The 21,830-nt window shown below is 43.3% G+C and overlaps 1 protein-coding gene across 1 annotated transcript in view; it reads right to left on the bottom strand.

The window, feature by feature from the left end:
* Positions 1 to 19,144, bottom strand: part of LOC136784921 (uncharacterized) — an 88,632-nt gene extending 69,488 nt beyond the window's left edge. Inside the window, exon 1 of the mRNA XM_066745876.1 lies at positions 18,586 to 19,144. Coding sequence (XP_066601973.1) covers positions 18,586 to 18,603 — 18 coding nt within the window. The 5' untranslated portion in view covers positions 18,604 to 19,144. The remainder of the gene's footprint in view (positions 1 to 18,585) is intronic.
* Between the last annotated feature and the right edge of the window lie 2,686 nt (positions 19,145 to 21,830).

Below are 21,830 nucleotides of genomic sequence, written 5' to 3'. Positions count from 1 at the left end.
CCTGTGGCCCGCACCTCGAGAGTAAAATGCGAGTTATCGAGATGGCACTGATGCTGAGATAAATAAATACATTCTACCTACCTACCTCCCCCCCCCCCCCCCGCCCAACTTATGCTATCTTTCAACCTGCGTGCACCCAGGCCTGCGCATGAAACCTTGATGAGAGAAATTAGTTGGACAACTCCCTATATATATCCTATCGGAAAACCTTCAAGTTTTATCTATTCGCGAAATCAGAAGAGTTGGACTAAAAAATCCGAGTAAATAATGACTTTATATATATACCTATATAGCCCTATACCTGTACTGTATATAAGCATAATTAAAGCTCGCACGATCCATCTAATTTCTCGGATCTAACTGTATTGATGGAATTTAATATTTATGTATATCGTCTCTGTGTGCATGGCTGTGCTTTCTTTTCATTTATATTTACATACATATATCTATAATCAACGTTCCATTCACGTTACGAGTATTGCGTATTTTTCTTCGTAACATAAAGCGTAGCACTCTCAAGTTTTTTTTTTTTTTTATTTTATTTCCCTCGTGAGAGGTTTAAAAAGTAATACAGAGATATACAATAGTAAGGCTTATAATAGTAGTAGGATACTATAGTTTAAGACCTCTTGAGTGGTTATCAGAATTTCAAGTAGCGCACATGTATAAATAGTTGATACATTATATTTTAAGATTACATTTTTTTAGAAACCAGAAGATAATTTCACAGCCTTTTAGATTTGGCTTTGCTAATACCGAACTAGCAATAAAAGGAGGAAAGAAATTAATTTTGCGAAATTTTTTATACATTTGGATCCTGGGAAGATCATATAGATCACATTGCCATAAGATATGATTAAGAGTCTCCGGTGATTTTCCACATCTGCAGGTATCATCCTTAACAATTCCGACCCGTTTCAGGGAGGAGGCCAGGTTGAAGTGATCAGCTCTGCATCGGTTGATCGTAACTATGAATTCCCTACTCATTTGAAGTCTATGAAACCAGGGTTTTTCTCCCAGTCGTGAAGAAGTTTCTGAAGTAATTTTTTCCAATTGTTTTCCCTCTGGATTTAATCACACTCATGGTCCTAGTAAAGGCTGATTTCTTAAATTCTTCATACATGTCTGAGTATGAAATTTTATGGCAGAGTATAGACTTGAACTGTGCAGCCTCCTTAGCAGCTAAATCAGCCATCTCATTTCCAGGAATTCCAATGTGAGATGGGATCCAATAAAATTTCACTGTCCATTTGCCAGAGTTGTCCATTACAAAATCTTTGATTTTTTGTTTTAATTTCTAGTATACCCTGATTTACTGAATTACCAGGAGAATTAAATGATTTAAGCACACTTAATGAATCCGAGAATATGGCAAAATTTTGGTTATTATTTTTAATAGCAATATCCATAGCTTTATTTAAAGCAACACTTTCTGCTGTGAATATAGAGGCATTACTGTTTATCTCTTTCCTTTCCAACATATTCCTAGGTAAGGACAGATGCAGGCAGCTCCTACATACAAGATTGGAGTCTTTTTTAATAATCTTGCTGCCCCAGTAATGCTAAATTGCCCTCTAGCTGTTCTGCTGCTGATAATGGACATAAATTAGTGTATTCACTAATATTACCATCGACCTCGCAGTGACTATAATATTTGGTCAATGTCTCTCGACCACGATCACACACTCGCAATGAGTCCTGAGTGTTGCATACTAAAAGAGGTTTTCCTCCATCAGGCTCAAATGAAATCGACTTTGTAAAGTATTTTCCAGCAACAAGTATTTTCCAGCAACGATATTCAGAAAATTAAACTTATCGCGCATATCCTCAATGTCATCTTTAAAATCCTGGAGAGAATAATTAGCTGGAATTATTTCATCAGCATTGAGTAAAATTGGATTTGCTGGCACATCCTGCCAAATAGCGCCAGGTATTGGATTGTTCACGTAGAACATACGTCATTGATAATTTGTAGTTGTGGGATCAGCTAATGATTCAACCACCTTTCGCAAATTTGTTAAACAAACTTGTTCAGACTGAGGAATGAACTTTCCTTCTTCCGAGTAGTTGTCTTTACCCAGGAATGGAACATATGCAACTTGGTCTATCTTTACATTGCCAATAGCATTGATAATTGTGCTAAGATAATCAGGCACAACCTTCGCAGTTTTCGCTGCGGTAATCCAACTGTCCTTCAAGGACTCAAGTTTATAGTCTTGATTATAATATTCCATAGCCATAGAATCACGGTGCGCACACTGCACCTTGGCTCGGAGAATCCCTAGTCCCACACGGTAGAGCTGATAGATGTTGCCTTTGACTGGTATGTCGCAAAATTGATAAAGGCATGAGAAAATGTGGATTGACGAGAATCCAATAGCGCGGATTGTAACTGCGATGGTTATATCGCTCGCATGGTGTTGTATGCTTCTAGTCGATCCATCGCCGTCATCGAGTCCTTTACTCCAGGGTATAACTTCTTACGTAACTCTTCACTTAGTATCGCCTGAGACTCGGCATTGGGTTCAACTTTGTGCGATTCGAATCGCTTCGACTGGTAGGAACGCCGCGACGCGCTAGCTTTTGTGCCTGCGGCTGCTTTCCTCGTACCGGGGGTGGCCGCACTTGCCTGCGGGCCATTCGATAGGCTCTTTCCACGTTTTGCTCATGTACAAATGAGGCATCATAAGATGGCTGACGTGGACGGTAAGTTTTATTATTCTGCATGTCGAGGTCGAGTTTAGAAGGCTGATATCAGTAACCTAAAATCGCCACTCTCAAGTTAGATTACTTATAGCTTGAATTAAAATTGGCTCGTTATTGCTTTGGGCTTTTAGGGATTTTCTCGACGTCACTGAATTTGTATACTGGCATAGGATCACGTGATTAAAATGCTGGATAGGATGCAGGCACGGCGAGTTATACCATAGCTGTTCTCTCGCGTTTCGCTCTTTTTCTCCCATGCGGAGCGGCAGTTTTAGGCTTTGCAGGAGTTGCTGCTGCGCAGCGCGTCTTCTTCGATATAGTTACAGGCTATATACTCTAGGCGTTGCATCTTGGCTGGTCCGGAGAAGAAATTTTTCCCTCCTTTTTCTGCGAGGCTGTTCAGCTTCGGTTTCGAATGGGCAACCTTGCGCTCGCTCGCCGCTAATTTTCCCCTCATTACAGTTCAATGCGTTCCATGGTGCGAGTTGCTGTGCCCGTGTAAAACTCGTTAGTGCAATTGCACTCTCGAATGCCTCCATCTTTATCATCCACTTGCAACTGCTCTCTTCGACTCGGCCTTCGAGGTATTGCCAAGCTCGACCAATAGGAAGCTTCCGTTCGTTGCTTTTCCATCTATTCCTCGCGGGTCGGTCGCTCGGTCTCTCCATGACGATCATCTGTAAGCCAAAGGGGCTGGACTCGGCTAACTTTTTGCATCATCGAATTACGCCAATAATGTCAAGCGATTCGTCAACGTCCACTATGCCTCTACACACACACACACACACGCATACATGTATATATGGTACAAGCTAGCTGTAGGTATACATTTAACTTTTCAAAGCACAGCATTTTTACAATTATATAGAGCATTATATATGGCTCCCGTATACGTATGTATAATATATACGATTAAACATTGAAGCTCTAGCCTAAATTCACTGTTGTGCATTAATTTTTTCTATATACATATATGCATATATTATAATTTAATGAGAGTAAAAAGTGCATAAAGGGTTTGCAGAAGGGACGATGGATGGTATTGTGCAAGCAAGTTTTAAAGCATTTGTCGAATTTGTTCTTTACCAACTATTGCAGTTTGTAAGGAGATCGATGAGCGATTCTCCCCGCTGAAGGATTTACTCGGCCAGCAGCTCGCATCGTCGAGTTAAAGATCGCGTAAACTGTACGTTGTAATAGGCTTTGCTGGAGAACCAACTTGGAATGGCTTTCTTATTTAGTTTTCTTTTACAATGGACAGGGGCATCGCGTCGAGTCGCGTCGCGTCGGGACTGACTCGCTTCGAGCCGAGAGGAATAAGCTTTAGCGAATCAAGACATGCAACCGCGCGCGGAAATCTTTTCTTTCCAAGAGGTTCAACAAATTGCCTCGGAGAAATAGTTTAGAAATCGATGCTTATCCAGCTTTGATCAATGAACTCAACGAGATCCTAGCTCCATCGATAATTGCTTAAATGAGTAATGCGCTACATTACCAGTGTTTATTTGCCATTTGATCTCTCTTTGCCCAACTTAATAATCTATCATTAACTTTCGTTTCATTAACTACCGATCCAAGTGGGATCGTCCATTCTTTTTAAGGTTGATGAAAAAAGGAGAAATAATTTAAGGGAGGCAATTATTTAGCTTTCGGCTCTCAATTTGGAAGCGCGATAGTATTGGAGAAGAGCGATGAAGCACCATTATTTATCGATCGCGCGTTCTGTATAGATACAGCACGACAATCGAACGTGCGTGCAGATGGAGCAGGTTTATCGCAAATAGGTAAATTCATGCAAGCAAGCCCGATGGCCGAAGGTTAACCAAGTGGTAGAAATTTTGTCGTGCCGTTTATTGCTCGGGCTTGACGGTATATGTATGTATATAGGTATATAGGTACGGATCTGTATACTAAATCCTGGCGGCCCTTTCGCCTCTCGATGAATGCTACATGCATGTGCTAGAGTAAAATTGTGCGTCGTACAATGCTTCATAGGTCTTCTGGTGCGCGTGGATAGGCGAGAGGAGTCGTGCGTGCACAAGTTGGCTGCATGTGTATACGTGCCAGGGACCACTGGGACCGCGACAAAAGGAACTCGGAGGGTCACGTGACCAGGGGGCAGCCCTCTAGCTCGGTCCTCGCTCGGAACTCGAAACGCAGAACGTTATCCCAAGGTTTATGCTCCTCGGTGCTAACCGTGACTCGAGGGTCTACCGAGTTTCCGAGCGTATCGATCGTCGATTGCAGCGTACCTGCGGTGCATACATATATACCTGTAGGTATATAAGCGTTCCAAGGAATCGGCGAAGGAACACGAAGACCCGCGAACGTACACCATACGACGTCTTAATTTCATACTCGATAAAGCTAATAATTTTACACGAGTCGGATCGACCGATTGTGTACCGGGCAACGGTCAATTAACATTTAACCTTGAAAGAAATGCCGCCCACAGCCGCACCATTTAACGTTGACCCAACGCTAGTGTCAATATCCACTACTCTTTTTCCGCTCCGTGTCCCATTAAAACGCGTTTTATTGGCCAATGCCATTCTCGACCCTGGCTATATACATGCATATAACGGCTTTAGCGAAACGCTCTGCTGGCTGGTTGAACGACGCTAATCGACTCATCTCAACGAGCATCTACTATATAGCGAACCGCGAGCACAACGCGAGCTTCCCAACTTACTGCAGTCGCTCGTATCTAGATACACATAGGATGCGTATGCTGCGAGATCACACACACACGCACAGTCTCACATTCATATATATGTACCGCGTGAACCAGAAGGAATGGGCACGATAGTTATTTATCTGTATAATTATTACCAAAGTGCAGTCATGTAAATTTCATTGTATATCTATCATCGCAGCGATTTTTACAATTCTTTTTTCTGTTTTTCAGTAGAAGCAAGTTTGATGCGGGAAGAAACTTGTTAGCTAAATTGTAATAGACTCGAGAGGCTATTTTTCTACAATAGACTATATGTATATAATATATTTCATCTATAGATATAACGTTCCAAAATAGTGAGAGAATTTCGAATAACGGCACGATGACAATTAGTTATTGCCTCGCTTACTACTCTCTTTTTTTGTTTTTTCACTCTCCGGTTAAAAAACCTCATCCGCTCAATTGTTACTCGTGTGAGACAATCAACATTGGTGCCTGTTAATTAAAAGCACTAAAGTGTGTGTGTGTGTGTGTGTGTCGCAAGAGGGACTTTTATGCAAAACAAAGTTTCTCACAGAGGCAAACAAGAGAAAATCATCGCGCGCCGTGAAAATGTGAATGAAACGGTGTTTCTGAAGATCTCACTCATAAAGCGTAATAAACACTGTAAAATCTTTCGTGTTACGGCATAAAGGAGTCCCCGGCACCGGCGCGATGCCAGTTTCTTTCATCCACCTTATACCCTTTCACTCTGGTAAAAACCACAAACGCTTGCAAAATGAAGGCACATAGTTCTTATTTTTTTTTTCTTTTTTTGCAAAAATCCAATCTACTCAGCAATTTATTCGTAGCGTATAATTCCGGTAATTTATGAATTCTTCGAGAGTTTTATTGGAGCTCGATGCGGATTAAATTAATTTAATATTGGCAGCGATCGATGAGAGACGATTATCAGAGATACAGGCTCGATAAATCTTGCGGTGCAGGAATTAGATTAATATTATCGAATCTATTCCATAATAAATGAGAGAGGGAGAAAGGTACGGTTCGTTCGTGCAGCGGTATCGATCGATCGACACCAAGGGGATCAAATTGAGAAAGGTATTCATGCAGGGGTGAATGGGTTAAATGCAGAGTTTCGTTGAGATGAAGTTGTTTCGAGTCACGCGATTGCTGAAAAAGTCGCGTGAAGCTACAATTGCGAGAGGGTCGCCGACTGCAACTGCGAGAATTTCCACGACTTTATACATATATATATATATATATACGCTCGTTAAAAATGCTCGAGTCTCTTCGAGGGACGCGGACACCGCAAGAGCAGCTTCTCATGCTGCTCGTGCCTCCATAATCTTTTCTCCTCCGCTAGCATTATTCTCGCTCCGGTTACTTTTATCTCCCCAGACTTATATATATATATACTCCAGCGATAAGATCGCAACTTTGCAATAAGGAGAAAAAAAGAAGAGGAAAAAAGACGCGCGAGTGACTCGTTGCAATTGTCCCAAATATAATCCCTTAAATCTAATGAATCTTAACGAGAACGTGTGCTCGTTTTAATTGTTCTACCAGGAAGCTGACGACGACGAGTCCAAATAAGTTGCGCCTCTGCGAGAAATGTAAAGCCGAGTGTTTACGGCAAAGCTTACTTCCCGACTCCGAATTGGCCCCGCGAGTCGTCCGATTCGCGGAAAGCTGGAGAATAAGCCATTCCTATTCAGCATTGTGTTTCTCGTAAAAGAACGTACGCTAGTCAAGCTGCGAGGGTTATCGAGTCTACATATATATAGGAAGGTTATTAGATTGACTGGAGGAAGAGCCGATATGTATAGGAGCAGCGGAAAATATATAAGAGCTAGGTATAGGGTCTGTGCTGAAATGCGCTATCGAGAGTGAATAGCGTATTAGATTTTCCCGTTGCGGGTGTTTGAAAGGGGGTGCGCGGGCGGCGAGACTGGAGGATGGAGCCAGTGCAGTGTATTCGCCAGGTACGCGAATGTCTACAATTCCACGTGACACTCTGCTCCCGTGAACTTGGCCCAGCTCCCAGCTGTCGCAGCTTTAATTATGCTTTATGGAATTAAGGAGAAACTTATTACACGGCGCGTCGCGCGCGGCGCTATTACGCCGGCTGACTGTTCAGCCAATTTGCGTACTTCTATAAATACAGGTACCTATACCCCATGCAAGCAAGTACATATATACAAAAAGGGGTATACCGAAGGAACGGCTCTCGCCCGCGTAGCCGTTCGAACACCGCCTATACACGCCGTACTGTATACATAATGCATGAGAGCCTATGTTGCCTGCCCTTCTGGACCGCTAAATTCTCCAATGTCCAGGGGGCTCTTCTTCCTCCTTCTCTTTTTTTTTACACACTCTCTCTCTCTCTCTCTCTCTCTCTCTCTCTCTCTCAGCCCTCCTCGCCAATCTTGCAAATTCTTCCTATATAGACTGGCCGCGCCAAAGCGCTAATTAAACACCCGCGCGAATCGCACGCAGACTCCGCTCCGCCGATTGACTTGTGCACGCTTCTCCAGCAGGATACATATATATATATATATATATATTTATATGTATAAGGGAGGCCGGGGTCAATCGTATAACACATCTCAATTGTAACATTCAAATTTGTGGCCCAGTCCGTTAATGAAATTTAAAATCGTTTAGTACCTTTCTAGAATACCACAAGACGCTATATATATATATATATATATATAGTTGCAATAGTTTACGACGACTAATGCTAAGCCAGTGCTTGTAGAAATGAGCAAATCAGTTTTCTGCACTCTCTTGTCATTTTTTCACTTGCTTGCTCGCTTACTATTGCGTAAATATTAAAATTCAATACATGACTGAAATCGTCATTTATTCTTTTTGAGTAAATGTTTCAATGTCGAACGATTTTTGAATATGAAATCATGCTGCCGAAATTTTACTACGCAGTAATTAGTTGAAACGTGTGGTGTCAATTGTAACATGTAAAACGGTTGTGTGGATTGTATCATGCTAATTGAATAGGAAAATCATAGATGTTTCTATCGCCCTATCAATAATTCATTACATATTGCAATATAATCATCGTTCTGATAAAATAAATGTTCACAAATGTTACGAGAAATAAAAATATCTTTTGTAAAAAGAATTTTATTTTTATAAAACAGCCTATAGTTATTTTGATTATTTACAAGTAAATGTTCATTTTTTCATGCATCTTAACCTTTAAGATAACATACTTCGTTTATTGAAGCATCTTCAACTACTTTTTTATCCATGCACTATGGGAATAACGCACATTTTGCAATTAAAAATCGGTGTGTTACAATTGATACCTGTGTGGTGTCGAATATAACAAATTGCACGTGGTACTATACTTATCGTTTGCGTATTAATTAATTGAAATATCACTTGAATAACAATATATTTGCATTCCAGACACATGTAGCAAGTATCACCATTTTTGAAGATTTTTAACACTAATAAGATGTTCGGAAAAAAATGAGACTTTCTTTTTGTTACAATTGACTCCGGTCTTCCCTATAGGTATATAACATGGCGCGCTCTCCTGTACCTTTTCCTCTATTCCGTATGCAAACCCTTACAAGCTTCTACAAGCCCCTGGAAGAAGCCACTACGTACACTAGGAGAGAGAGAGAGAGAGAGAGAGAGAACCACTGTAAAATTACCTGCATTCTGTACATTTTACATCCTTTAATTAAGGAAAAGACTCGACACTTTATTCTGCATTTTCGATTTCTCCCTTTATTGCTTACTCTACAGAAGTAGTACAGGATTTTATTTCACACACACACACACATGCACGTATATACCGACTCTCGACAGCAGCACGATAATATATATGCATATACATATAAGTATCGATTGTAATATGTGTACACACACAGTGGTATGTATGTTATGCAAAATCATTGGAGAAATAAAATGTATCGAGTTGAAACACGTTTCCCTGGCTCGCTTTTATTCATCGAGTTCATTAAGGTGGATAACATAATTGGATTGAGAAAAGAACAAGCGGAAAAAGAAGGAGAGAGAGAGATATATATATATATAAAAGGTTCCTGTAAGGCCGTAATTAAAAAATATATATGATACGTTTTTAAGTGCTAGAAAGAAGAATGAAAAATAAGTCGAGAGAGAGAGAGAGAGAGCGGTAGATTGCTTAAACGAGAATTAATGTCGGTGCTTAAAATCGAGCTCGGTTTACAGGAGGCACGAAAAAGAATTCCAGATCCGGCGAGATCTGCTGCGGTTTCGGCATGAATATGCATGCGTGCAACCGGTGTCTTGGCGGTGTCAAAGCCGGCGAACACGGCGCGCCATTATGGAAACAACTTTATCCCTTTGACGAGGAGCAGAAGAGCAGAAGCGCAGGAGAAGCTATATTATTTCGGAGAGATTCGAGTGACGAGTGAGTATTTTTTTCGCGCCCCATTCCTGAAGACTTGCAGTCCCAGCCAGTGGTAACTCCATCGTAACAATGCATCAGCCTCAACCGCCTGGCGTGTCAAAATCCTGCACGAATAAGCGGGAGGCCCCCGACCCGACCGACCGACTCAAGACTAAAATCGAAAGTCAAGCGAGACTCCTCCCTTCCATTCTCCCATGTTTTCTCTTACGCTCGGCCAAATAACTTGATTCGCTCGTTCGCCAATCGCGTTCACGCGACCAACTAAATTTGCCGAAAAGAGAAAAAAGACAACTCACTCGCGCCAAACTGAAAAGATCAAGTTTGCCCGAAACTCCTGTAATACAATAATCGCGTATGCGCAATGCGCATACGTGGCCTATGGCCTATTTCACGCCAAGGAAGACGCTTATGCACTACCTATATGTATGTACATATATATTTATGTATGTGTGGTCCACCTCAACTTGGTGCAATAGATGACGCGGAGCGTCTGCATTGTTACTTGGCGGCTATACATACAGCTCGCGCTCGGAGCGCAGGTTGGAAATATATATACGCGCGAGAAATCTCCTCTATATACTGTTTCGCTGGTTCGCCGCACGACACGACTCCAGAAGCATATATGTTACGCAATTTATGGAACATCTGATCGACCACTGTTTTATAATTTAGTTGGCCATTTTCGTCTCGCCGAGGAGGATACTACGCGAAAGGATAAATTGTAATAAATTAGGGGGAAAGCTGCATGCGTTGGTAAATCGAAAACGTTGCGGGTGTATGAGGAGGGAAAACGAGAAGCTGAATAAGCGTATTGGTAAAACGATAAATTAGGCGAATGGTGTACGAAGAAAGCCGAGTACTAGGCTATAACGAAAATGAGAGGTTGAATTAACGCGTTGAGGAGACGATAAATTGCGCGAACAGTCGGAGAAGAATTTTGTTGTACGAGAGCGTATAGTCGCTGCAACGGCTGCGGCTGCGGCATCAGAGCTTCGAGGAAAGAGTACCTGTACATATCGATCTACAGGATATGGCCCCACTAGTGGATGATACATCGGGCGTTTGAAGAATCCGGAGGGATCGGATCTTGCACCCCTTCTCTCTCTCTCTCTCTCTCTCTCTCTCTCCCTCGATGTTCATCCTTCGATCGCCTCGGATTCTTCCGCAGCCTCTGAGAGAAGTCCTGCATCGACACGGCGTAAATCCTCCATGCAATTCCTCGGTTCGCGTGCGCTTGTATACATATACGCGTGCATGGTTCCTCGTGCATTATGCCTTTTCATCACCATATCACCCGATTGCCGGACAAGTTGTGTGCACCTACGATATCACTACTGTCCCAATTAGAGCAAATTCCCTTAATTGGAGAAGTTACTTTTATTCTCGCGTATACATAAGGATGCAATAGGGGGAGCTATAGGTTTCTCTCGATTCACCTCCTCCTCCACCCCTACTACTACTACTGTCTTCTCTTCGCGTTTACTTTTAGCTCTGTCTCTGTCCAACAGCTGCGGTACCACTGCCGACTAATCTAATCTCGGGAGACTGCGGAAGAAAGCAGTGCTAAAAGGGATTGGAACGGCTTGGTATAATAAAGCAGCAATAATCTCTTGTGCCATTTACCAGAGATTTCACCGTATAGATCGTTATGATGATCAGCTTATATTATTGTACTCTGGCCTAAGCTCCTGATGTACCCAAGCGACCGCCTTGCACCGCAAACCCTATTTACTTGTTTACTCTTCTGGGTAGGCGAGTGGAGAGCGGCGTGTGCGCGCACGCTCAACCTTTTACAACCAAACGATAAAAGCCGGTAAAAACTCTAATTTAGATTTTACCGAAACCTCTTAAAAGCATGCAACGAGAGATAACGCGGGGCTTCAGTTTTTTCCTATACTGGATTCAATTCACGGAAATTATTGGGTTATTTAGGCGGTGAGAGCGAAGCATGTGCACACACGTGTCAGCTGCTTTTCAAACGTATAGTGTATAAGTATGACGAGATAAAATACGAGTAATACAAGTGAGAAGGACCGAGGAAAAAGAGGCTCTTTTATGCATGCCTCCATGGGAATCGATACAACTGACTACCAGGTGTCGAAAATTAATAGATCGAGGCCTGGGGTAATATATATATACTCGGGATTATTGTGGCTCGCTCTGATCACGCCCAGCACGCGTCAGAATTCAATGGAGCTTCTATTCTGTTTCTGCTGATGAATTATGGCAACGATTCTTATGGCGGATAATGTCGAATTCTTTGCTCGCACTATAATAACAACAAACAAAAATCCACAATAACTCTATGGCTATAATTTATTAGAGAAGGAAGCGCGTGCGCGCAGTGATCGAAGAGAAATGATTTCTGGAGCGAGATTATGAATCGGACGAGGGTCAACGATGTGTCTAGCAGCACGTGTGCGACATCGTATAATTATATGTTCCTCGCGTTATAGGCATATATGCGCCGCAACAAACTATATTCCTCGTTCCCTTTTCACCGTTTCCCCTAGAGAACCAGTGCAGCTGAGAGAGACTATTTCGACCCCAAATGACCCTGCAGCTATAATACTCCAAACATCCAATGATTCTTGCAATCTTAAGAAGAATAAGACGAGCTATGGTACGGTGCTTGTACATAATAATTGCAGAAGAAACATTTCTCACGATATTTTCAAGCGTGATATGTACTATAATAATAGGAGCTGTACCATTTATAGGTGCATGCATGTATATGCACATTTGCCGATCGAGCACGTTTTAGGTAGGAAAGGGAAGTAAGCAACTCGAGCAATGCAGATGGTCCATCCCTGCGCTGTATATGTATGTATATTAGGGTGGCCATAAAAAAAGAAAATTTTTTCCGGTACTTTTATTTTGTTAAGAATGATGAAAAAAAAGGAATCAAATTTTTTTAGATTTTTTTGAAGCCGTTAAATGGTGCCGATATCGTTTTTAAAATTAAAAATTTAGATTTATTGAAAACGATTAAACAAAATTATAAATTAATATTGTGCTGGATTAATGTTTTTTTTTATTATACATTTTCTTGTAATTTAACTAAAGGACTTTTCAAAGCACAATATTAATTTATAATTTCGTTAAATCGTATTCAATAAATCTAAATTTTTAATTTTAAAATCGATATTAGCACAATTTAACGGCTTCAAAAAATTCTATAAATTCGAGGATCTCTTATTTTCATAATTTTTGACAAATTAAAAGCTTATTGGAATTTTGGTTTACATCTAACCTCGAAAAAGTGGAAGAACATCGGATTTTTAGCTTTAAAAACGATATCGGCACCATTTAACGGCTTCAAAAAAAGCTAAAAAAATTCGATTTCTATTTTTTCATCATTCTTAACAAAATAAAAGCATCGGAAAAATTTTTTTTTTTTTAATGGCCACCCTAATGTATATATATAGTGTCCAAATTTAAGCCTTGGAATATAATGGCGGAATATCGGATTATCGTACAGCGCGATTCGAGGCTCGCATCGAACGCCGCGCAACGGTAGCCTATATGTATATGTATATATGTATACGTGATAGTTGGCCAGGCCCATATGTATACACACATATATATAGATACAGGTGGCAATGTGCCTTTCGTCGAACCGCTCCCTCGATGCTCGACCCAAAGATTATTTTGCGGATAATATCCGAGTAATCCGGATGATCCCTCCCGTACCGTAGCCGCTGGCTGCTATATAGCAGAAAAATACGAACCGAGTGAGCCAAGTGTGACACGCGTATGTACACTATATACGTATATGTACGCGCGTATATATTAGCTATACGAAAAATGCGGAAAGTTTACGGCGCTTGAAAATCTTCCTGCATATATTTGTCCAAATTGTCCTTTGTATTGGTATAGGACGAGAAAAGCAACGGAATATATAGGTTACCTATATATGTGAAATATTGTTGCGAAGGGGCCTCGTTCACCGATCCACCGGTTCACCGCTTCCACAGATATAGGGAATGGCACGCAAACGAAAGATAAAGGAAAAAGCAGAAAAAAACTTTACTCGATCCCCTCATCAATGGACCACCAGCTGCGAAATATATCTGATAGAAATTGCCATTTTTCGTTTAGCAGCGGGAATTTTTCTACTCTTTAAGGCAACGGGATGAATGCGCGAGTGGTGTAAAAGGGAATAGAGATAAAAAAGGATTGGTGTGAGAGGTAGCTGCAACGCGGTTGGGCAGGACAAAGTTGCGGTGCATGCGGTGGTCGTAAAATATATAGCAGCTGCAGGTGCGTGGATATCGTTTGTCGTGATTTAATTCGCGCGCCTCTCGTTCTTTTAACGGAAACAACACGGCAGCTTTATGGGTTTCCTATCAACATATGTATAGGAGGGTATATGTACACATGCAGGAGAGAAGATCGAATACACAGATATCGAAAACTGACCGTTCTCGCATTATAGGGTTTTTCGATCGCTAACGGTCGCGGTTCTTAAAACAATAAGGGCCAGTCATATACAGCGCGCGCGCACTACACGATCTTACATATGTATACTATACAGTTTCCTGTATATATTAGAGTTGCAATAACCTAACGGTACTGAAAAAGTCATAATTATATCAAGGTAGTAACGCCGTTCTATACTCGAGGGATTGAGAAAAGGGCGCTTGAAATTTCCCATCTCGATATGGTTTCAGGAAAAATGAGAGGTTCGGCGCCGCCGAAGAAAATTAGTCACGTGGATGCATATACGGTAGGAAGACGGTGGCTCGTCCAATCGGGTTAAAAGCCTCCTCTCCATGCAGAAATCCGGTTCTTACGGCAATTTTCAGTGAACGATGCGAGGCGCGGCACGGCGACGAGGAGGACGGGAAGCCAGTTGCGTGCTTCGATCGTGCAATTCCATGGTAATTCATAGAGTCTTAAGTTACGCGCGAAAACGAGCAAATCTCTCTCTCTCTCTCTCTCTCTCTCTCTCTCTCTCTCTCTCTTGGACCAACCGCATGACGCGTGCATCACTTGAGAGCGGTCGCTAAACGAATCCGTCGTGAAAAAACGTTTAGTACTCTCTCGTATATACAAATCTCGCAAAATTTAACAGTTTTACAACTTTTTACGGCTGCGAGCTATGCGCTAAGAGAAAATGATATTTTGTTGGAAAATGAATTGAATCGGATAATAAATTCAAATTATAATTTATCCACAACAACTAAATTGTTGGTTTGATTTCAACGAGTAGGTCGTCCTACATAAGGAAACGAGTGTCGGTCAATCGACAGCTGGACAAAGCTGCAAACCGAGACTGTCACAATACCCTGGTGCAACAATTGGAAAATAATTTTCGCGCAATATTCGTCGCGAAGTATCTGGTCGAGGATGGGTTCAATCACCGCTTAAAAAAATGGGTGATGTAGCGTGCTGCTAGTCCAAAGCACTTTTAATTACACGAAATTATTACTCGTCTTAAAACTGAGGACATGTATAAACTTGCTTAAAATATGGACCATTTAAAGAGATGCCACACTCTGGTTTGAAGAATTGCCAATTATAGGTACTACTTAAATTGAACATATATATCTACACAACTAGAATATTTACGGTAAATTGTGCGAAATATGTTACTCGTGTGTCCATTTCTCCCAATGGTATATAATTATAGCTATACAAACTTTTTTTACTTTCGGTATAGGGACCAGCATTCACCCAATGATATAAAATGTCAAGTATAGCTCCACGACTATTGATCGTTCTTATCAATTATAAGATCGATCTATGTTAAAAGAGATTAATTTTTTTAAACAAATATATCATTTCATTCGATCAATAGAATAACGAACGACCCATTTTATTCTTATAAATACTATACCTTTATTTGGTCATACTCAAGTCTACGTTAGTTTATGACAAGTAAACTTGACGTTCGTGTAGAAAAGAAAAGAATGGAAAGGCTTTTTGGTTGGGGTGTGCATAAACGTATGATCGAAAATATATTTGACACGCGAATAGAGCAATAATAGGCCAATATATATATATATATAGGCGCGGGCGCGCACGTTTTGGTTGATTAAAAGATACAGTGTGGAGTACACTGGCGGAGTGAAACTTGTTGTGCATTGGAGCGAGAGAAAGAAGAGAGTAGGGGAATAAAGTGCACGTTTATCTGAAAAGTATTTCCCATCGAGGCAGGCGAAGGCAGCTCGAAGGAGCATCGCATTCGTAATTTGCCGGTAGTAATTTAGCGAAAGATACGTTGCTTGATCGCTACTCGCGCGCGCACGGAGGGCAAAACCTTAGGTGTACCTACTCGCTGGTTGGATGCGGTTCGAGCATAAATGTTCTCCTCGGACGATGGGTCGGCAAACTGACTATATACGCGCCGGCGATAGCGACGGTGATGCATGGTGGTGCATGGTAAGGTATTCCTGATCGAAGGGGGGAAGGGGCAGATGGGTCAGTCCTCGGGTGAAAATTGCTTCGCAGAGCAGCGATACGAGGAGGAAGGGATTCGGGAAGTGGGGGGTTGGCAAGTTTCCCACATAAGGAAGAGAGTTCCGAAAGGAGGATCCCCCGCATGCACATACCGCGCGCCGCGCCGCGCCGCCGGATGTATCTCCTCGCTACATCTCTCGAATAATGTCTTAATCCACAGAAATAACGCGCGTCGAACCTTCGCTTCTTCTCTTCATTCTCTTCCCCTTTTCCGTATTATTTCAAACTTCCGTTTCACTAATGACTTTAATTGCGGTACACATGCATGCACGATTTATCTCACCTCGTTATTCAATATAGCGTATATAACATACATATATATATGTATATGTATAGCGTAGAGAATGAAACTAGCCGTTAAAAATCCCGCAGAGATTTGGTGGTCGAAGAAGCGTACAATATGTCGGTGAGAGTGCAAGATAATTGGAGGGTCAGCAAGGTATATATAGATATAAATTGTCGATCGATATCGTGGTACGAGTGGCTGAGGGGCTAGCTCGGACCGGAAGCAAATCGATCTCGTGGATCGGCGCTCGGCAAGAGCATGCATGGATCTCATTGGGGGCAGAAATTAGTCGTAGGCCGAGGTTCTGGGCGTTTAATGGGCCGGTGGCACGCGAGGAGCGGGCTTTTTAACCAAGACTCGCGCTCTGTGGTCGTATATATATATATATATAGCTGCGTGCATGCGTCGCGTCGGGACGATCCATGACGCGAAAACTCGTCGAGAGTCTCTCTTGAAAATCGGTGCGTACGCCAACCGGTCGCGGGAACAGCGACGGCGCAACCTGAATGCGCGATAAACGAAGATTTATGCACCGAGCCGTAAATATAAACAACAATATGCAATCCCGGCGCATTGTCCCCCAGACCAAGCGCTGACCATGCAATGCGCCCTAATAAGCGGCGTATATACATACGTGCTACGTGTATATATCGCGCTATCGTCTTCTAGCTCTCTCTCACCCGGGAAACCCGTTTCCTCTCCTCGTCCACATTCCCCACCCCGTATCAGCCGCGTGGCACACTCTGCCGCACTGGCACAGAACAACAGTTGGCAGAGGCCAGAGCTTTGCTGTTGCGCGAGCGCGCGGCGCGTCTCTCGAGGCTAATCGGTAGAACCCCGCTCGCGCACGACGAGCGGCGAGCGAGAGCTCTCCCACGGGACTCTTTTTTGTCGTTCCCCCGACCGAGACGGGAATTTGTCTCTCCTACACTTCTCCACCGCGCCATGCCTTTTTACCTCGTTCCTTATTCCTTCACCATCGGAAACTTATTTCCCAACGCTCTTGTATAGCCACCGAAATTCCTTAATATCTCTTCAAGCCTCTCGTCTCGTCGCGAATTAAAACAATCTCTTCTCCCCTTCTCATCGATGTGTGTGTGTGTGTGTGTGTATTCTCCTTCTTCTCTTTCTCTTCCACGGTAACACAAGTTCTTCACCATAATCCAGATAAACTCGTTTCATACGAAGCAAACAGTGTACGCTAACCCTAGGCCAATTAGCTTTCCTAATTCCGTGGGATTAAGAGGTCTCTTTTTAACGTTTAACGGCACTGACAGTTAACGCGATATGGGAAATGGAGCCATTAGCCACTCCGAGACTCCCGGTTGATATTTCTTCATCAAGCTCAACGTCATTTACACTGGCTGCACCAGTTATTTCATTTCTCCAATTCTCTCGAATCTTTCTCCTAGGTTAAACTTGCACACTTTTCAAATTACACTTTGCGTACCAACCACATATACAGCCTGATTATTTTTAACCACTAGTAGCAAAAGCATGATTAAATCAGCGCTCGAGTTTTTGCCTGTCGAGGCGCAAAGCAAGCCGGAGAGTCGATGAATTTGGAAGTGGTCTTCGAACGTACAGCGGCGTAAATGCATGTGTTTCTTTTGAAAAATCCTTGCTCGGCTATATACCTATAGCGGCGGCGCGCGCTACCAATAACAGATCGAATCGATGAAAGGCGTGAATTTCGTAGAAGAGCAAATAACTTGTTCCAACGATTCGGCATTCTTATCGATGGAGAAATTTTCGATGATTCTCCAGGAAGAACGAGGCTTCGCTAGGGACTATAACGTATACAATAGTTTAGCGCCGATGCGTGACTCTTGCGACAAGGGCCGGATCATGCGAGCATGTGCACAGTGCGCTTGCGTATCAGTATTCTCGGTTGAGCGGCAATAAATTCGCGTGCAACCGCGCCGTCGCTCCGGACCTTCTTTAGGGCTGGATCTCTCAGGAGACGTACGCGCGGTTATAATAATAAAGGCGAGATAAAAATCGTCTTATCGCCAAGATACTCACACTGGCCATGTCTTCCATTCTTCAGCGCACACTGTGACTTTCGTAATCCTCGATCCTGCGGAGATAGCCGTGAGACGCCAAACAACACTGATCCCGCGCACCGGGTTAACTGACCAAACAGCGAGAAGCACTAGAAAAATTATTCTCACGGAGAGGCGAGTGTTGGCGGAGGGCGAAGAGGAAAATGTGTGAGTGAGTGAGGGAGGGAAGGAGGGAAGGAGGAAGGGAGGGAGGGAGGGAGGAAGGGAGGCTGGTGATGGTTGCAGATGATTGATGCACAGTCAAGATAGCGCACTATTTCACTGGACACAAGCACTCGGCACAAGTAAGAGAGCGAGAAGAAGACGAAGACGAGGAGGAAGAGCAAGAAAAAGTCTGCAGGAGGAACAGTCGTGGTTGGTGTCGAAGAGGCGAACTGACGACGGGGCGCGACATCCTCGAGCCCGTCGTCGAAATCTCCGCGGACGTTGTTGAGATAGGGAGGACGGGAGTGGGGTAGGGACGAAGGGGGATGGGTTGTCTGCTACTAGCACGCGCGCGCCAAACTTGCGATCAAAGCGATGACATCGGTCGGTGGTATCGTAATTTGGCGCGGACTGCGTCGGAGTATCGTTTTCTTCGGCGAATGCTGAATGAAAGGGGGGGGGGGGGGGAGAGAGAGAGAGTGAGACCACACGCACGGTCGAGACTGCGAGACACTCGAAAGCTAGCTGACGTGCAACTGCGTGTACGCGCGAGCGGAGCTACCAAGCGTGGAGAGCATCCAAGCGCTCGCCGGCTCGGCTTGAAACTCACTGACTGAGAAATCACTGGCGGCGCGGCGGGCGAGCGAGCGAGCGGCTCGCTTGGTCGGGTTCTGCCGGCTCTACTGCTCTGCTCGGTGCTCTCTCTCTCTCTCTCTCTCGACCTGGCTCGGCTGGCTCACGGCTGGCCTGGCAAGAAAGCAAGCTGACTCGCTCCCTCCTATCCGTTCGTTCGTTTGCCGCGTTGCGCGGCTGCCTCGATCGCGCTGCCAACGGAGCGGTGACCGAGGAGCGAAGAGGGAGCACAGCGCGCCACTGCTTCCTTCTATTCGTGTGTGTGTGTGTGTGTGTGTGTCTGTATGTATAATACGAGTGAGAGACGCGAGCGACGAGGGACGAGGGGGGAGTCGAGACGAGAGGAGAAACGGAAGACGACGAGGTGTTGGACGAAGCGAGATGGCGCCCGCGCCGCGAACCAGACAGAAAGGACTGTTTTGCGCAGGAGAGGAAAGTCTAGTGGTGGAGGGGAGGGGGTGTACGAGAGAGAGAGAGAGATGCGTTAAAACGCGAGTGAGCTGCACAGCCTCGGAACTCGGAGATGTGCTCGTTGAGAGTTGCAATGTGTATATGAACAAACATGCGTGTATATGTATATGCTTGGTGCATGAAAAGTATGTACATATAAAACGATGAAGAGTATAGAAGAGACGCGGAATGAGTGAGATGAATGCCGGCAGAAGGGATGAAAGTAGCCAGTGTACACAAGGAATCGAAGAAGATGGAAAATACACGTGGAGAGAGAAAGAGAAATGAATAAATAATCAAGAGAGATGCAATTGGGACGAAAGAATCTGCATATATATACATATATAGATATATACAGAGGAATGCAGCGGCGAGTAATATTATGTATAGCGACGGTGTTCGGAGAGAAGAGTTGGTATATCATACATCGCGAGGAAAAATTTCTTCTTCTTATCTCTATATAGAATAGCATTGCGTCTTTCTTAGTTTTTCATCATTTTGAGGCAATTTAAGGAGGATAGCTCTCGTACAAGTACGGTCTCTACCGGAAGCTTCGAGTGGCTCGATGAAAGAATATATTATTTGTCGGTTAGAGTGTGGCCTCGGTGTTTTATTGAATTGCCGTAAAGTTTGACTATATGAAAGTCGGCAATATTTAAGTTGTATATATTTGTAGCTTATTTTGGTATTTTTCGGATGACAATTGAAGATATTTACGTATGTGCATGAGTGGCGCGAGCTTTTTTATTGGAGGGGAGAAGGCGAGAGAGAGAGAGAGAGAGAGAGAGAGAGAGAGAGAGAGAGCGACAAGATTCTGAGGTGCTTGCTGCATGCATATATGCGCGTGATGAGCGGTGCGTGTAGAAGAGGCCCAGGGCTGAAAGACCATTATCTCTCGGGCAGTGCTGCAATGGCCAGTTTTCCGTTGGACGATCAAGGGGGTCGAGATGAGTATAAGGGAGGTTTATTATATTTACGAGGCGTTATCGAAGCAATCCAACAATATTGATTCGACCGCGCGCGCCGAGATCGGACATCTCTCGCGAGCACGCCCAAGCCAACCGTCCGAACCGCGAACGGATCCCTCGCCCTGCCCCTTGCCTCTTCGATACGTTTATTCGCTACCGGAGGGCTCTAACCCCTATTCTCTACCTGTGCTCCCTCTCTCCCTCCAACTCTCCTCCGCTCGCACGATCCTTCCCTTCTCCTCGTCGGCCCTCGCGCGCTGCATCACCTTGGCTGATGCGTTCCTCGATCCGATCGCCACGCTGCGTGTCAGCGTGAATTACGCCAACATCGACCATAAGAAAAAAAAACCTTACAGTACACAGGGTATTATTTAAAAAGATTCAAGAACCTTTGATCTTTAACGGAATTTTAATTTCTTATTCGAGGCTTGGAGAAAAAAAAAGGTTTCTTCTTGCCGTGTTAGCATTGCTGGCGTGAATAAATATCACGATCGGCCTGGTAAAAACGTCTAATTTTTCCCGAATCCTCAGAGTGATGTTCCATTTCAGATGGTTCGTTTATTCAGCGAGAGCGAGACCGGAGACATCATCTTCGGGAGACTAATTATAGAATGTTAAAAAGTAAACCTATACGAAAGACTTATCTCTGCATTAAGATTGCATATCTCTTTCAAAAACAATCCAAGCTTCGTACTTTTGTCAAAAATTAATTGCCTTTTCACTGATGCTTCTAATTAAATTTCCCACTATATTTATTTTATTCCCGCAGAATTCTCCAAGATTTAAATTTTAATTAAGCTTTTGCTAAATGCTACATGAGAAAAGGCTTAAGACGCTTAATCTCTCTTTTGAATAACGTTGTCCAATTGCAGTGTACCACCCGCGGAGCGAATTACCGCTTACAGGTAGCACACGGAGAAATGATTTTCATTTAACAAGAAGCTATTTATCTCGAAAGAGAAAATGTAGTTACGTGTATATATGTGCACGTATACGGAGTTTTTTCTAT

The sequence above is a fragment of the Prorops nasuta genome, unplaced genomic scaffold (assembly GCF_024137725.1).
Source record: "Prorops nasuta isolate Cenicafe-Biocafe unplaced genomic scaffold, Cenicafe_Pnas_1.2 PNAS00101, whole genome shotgun sequence".
NCBI classification, from domain to species: Eukaryota; Metazoa; Arthropoda; class Insecta; order Hymenoptera; family Bethylidae; genus Prorops; species Prorops nasuta.
The sequence above is the reverse complement of the archived record's forward strand: the minus strand, read 5'-3'. Positions and strand labels throughout refer to the sequence as shown.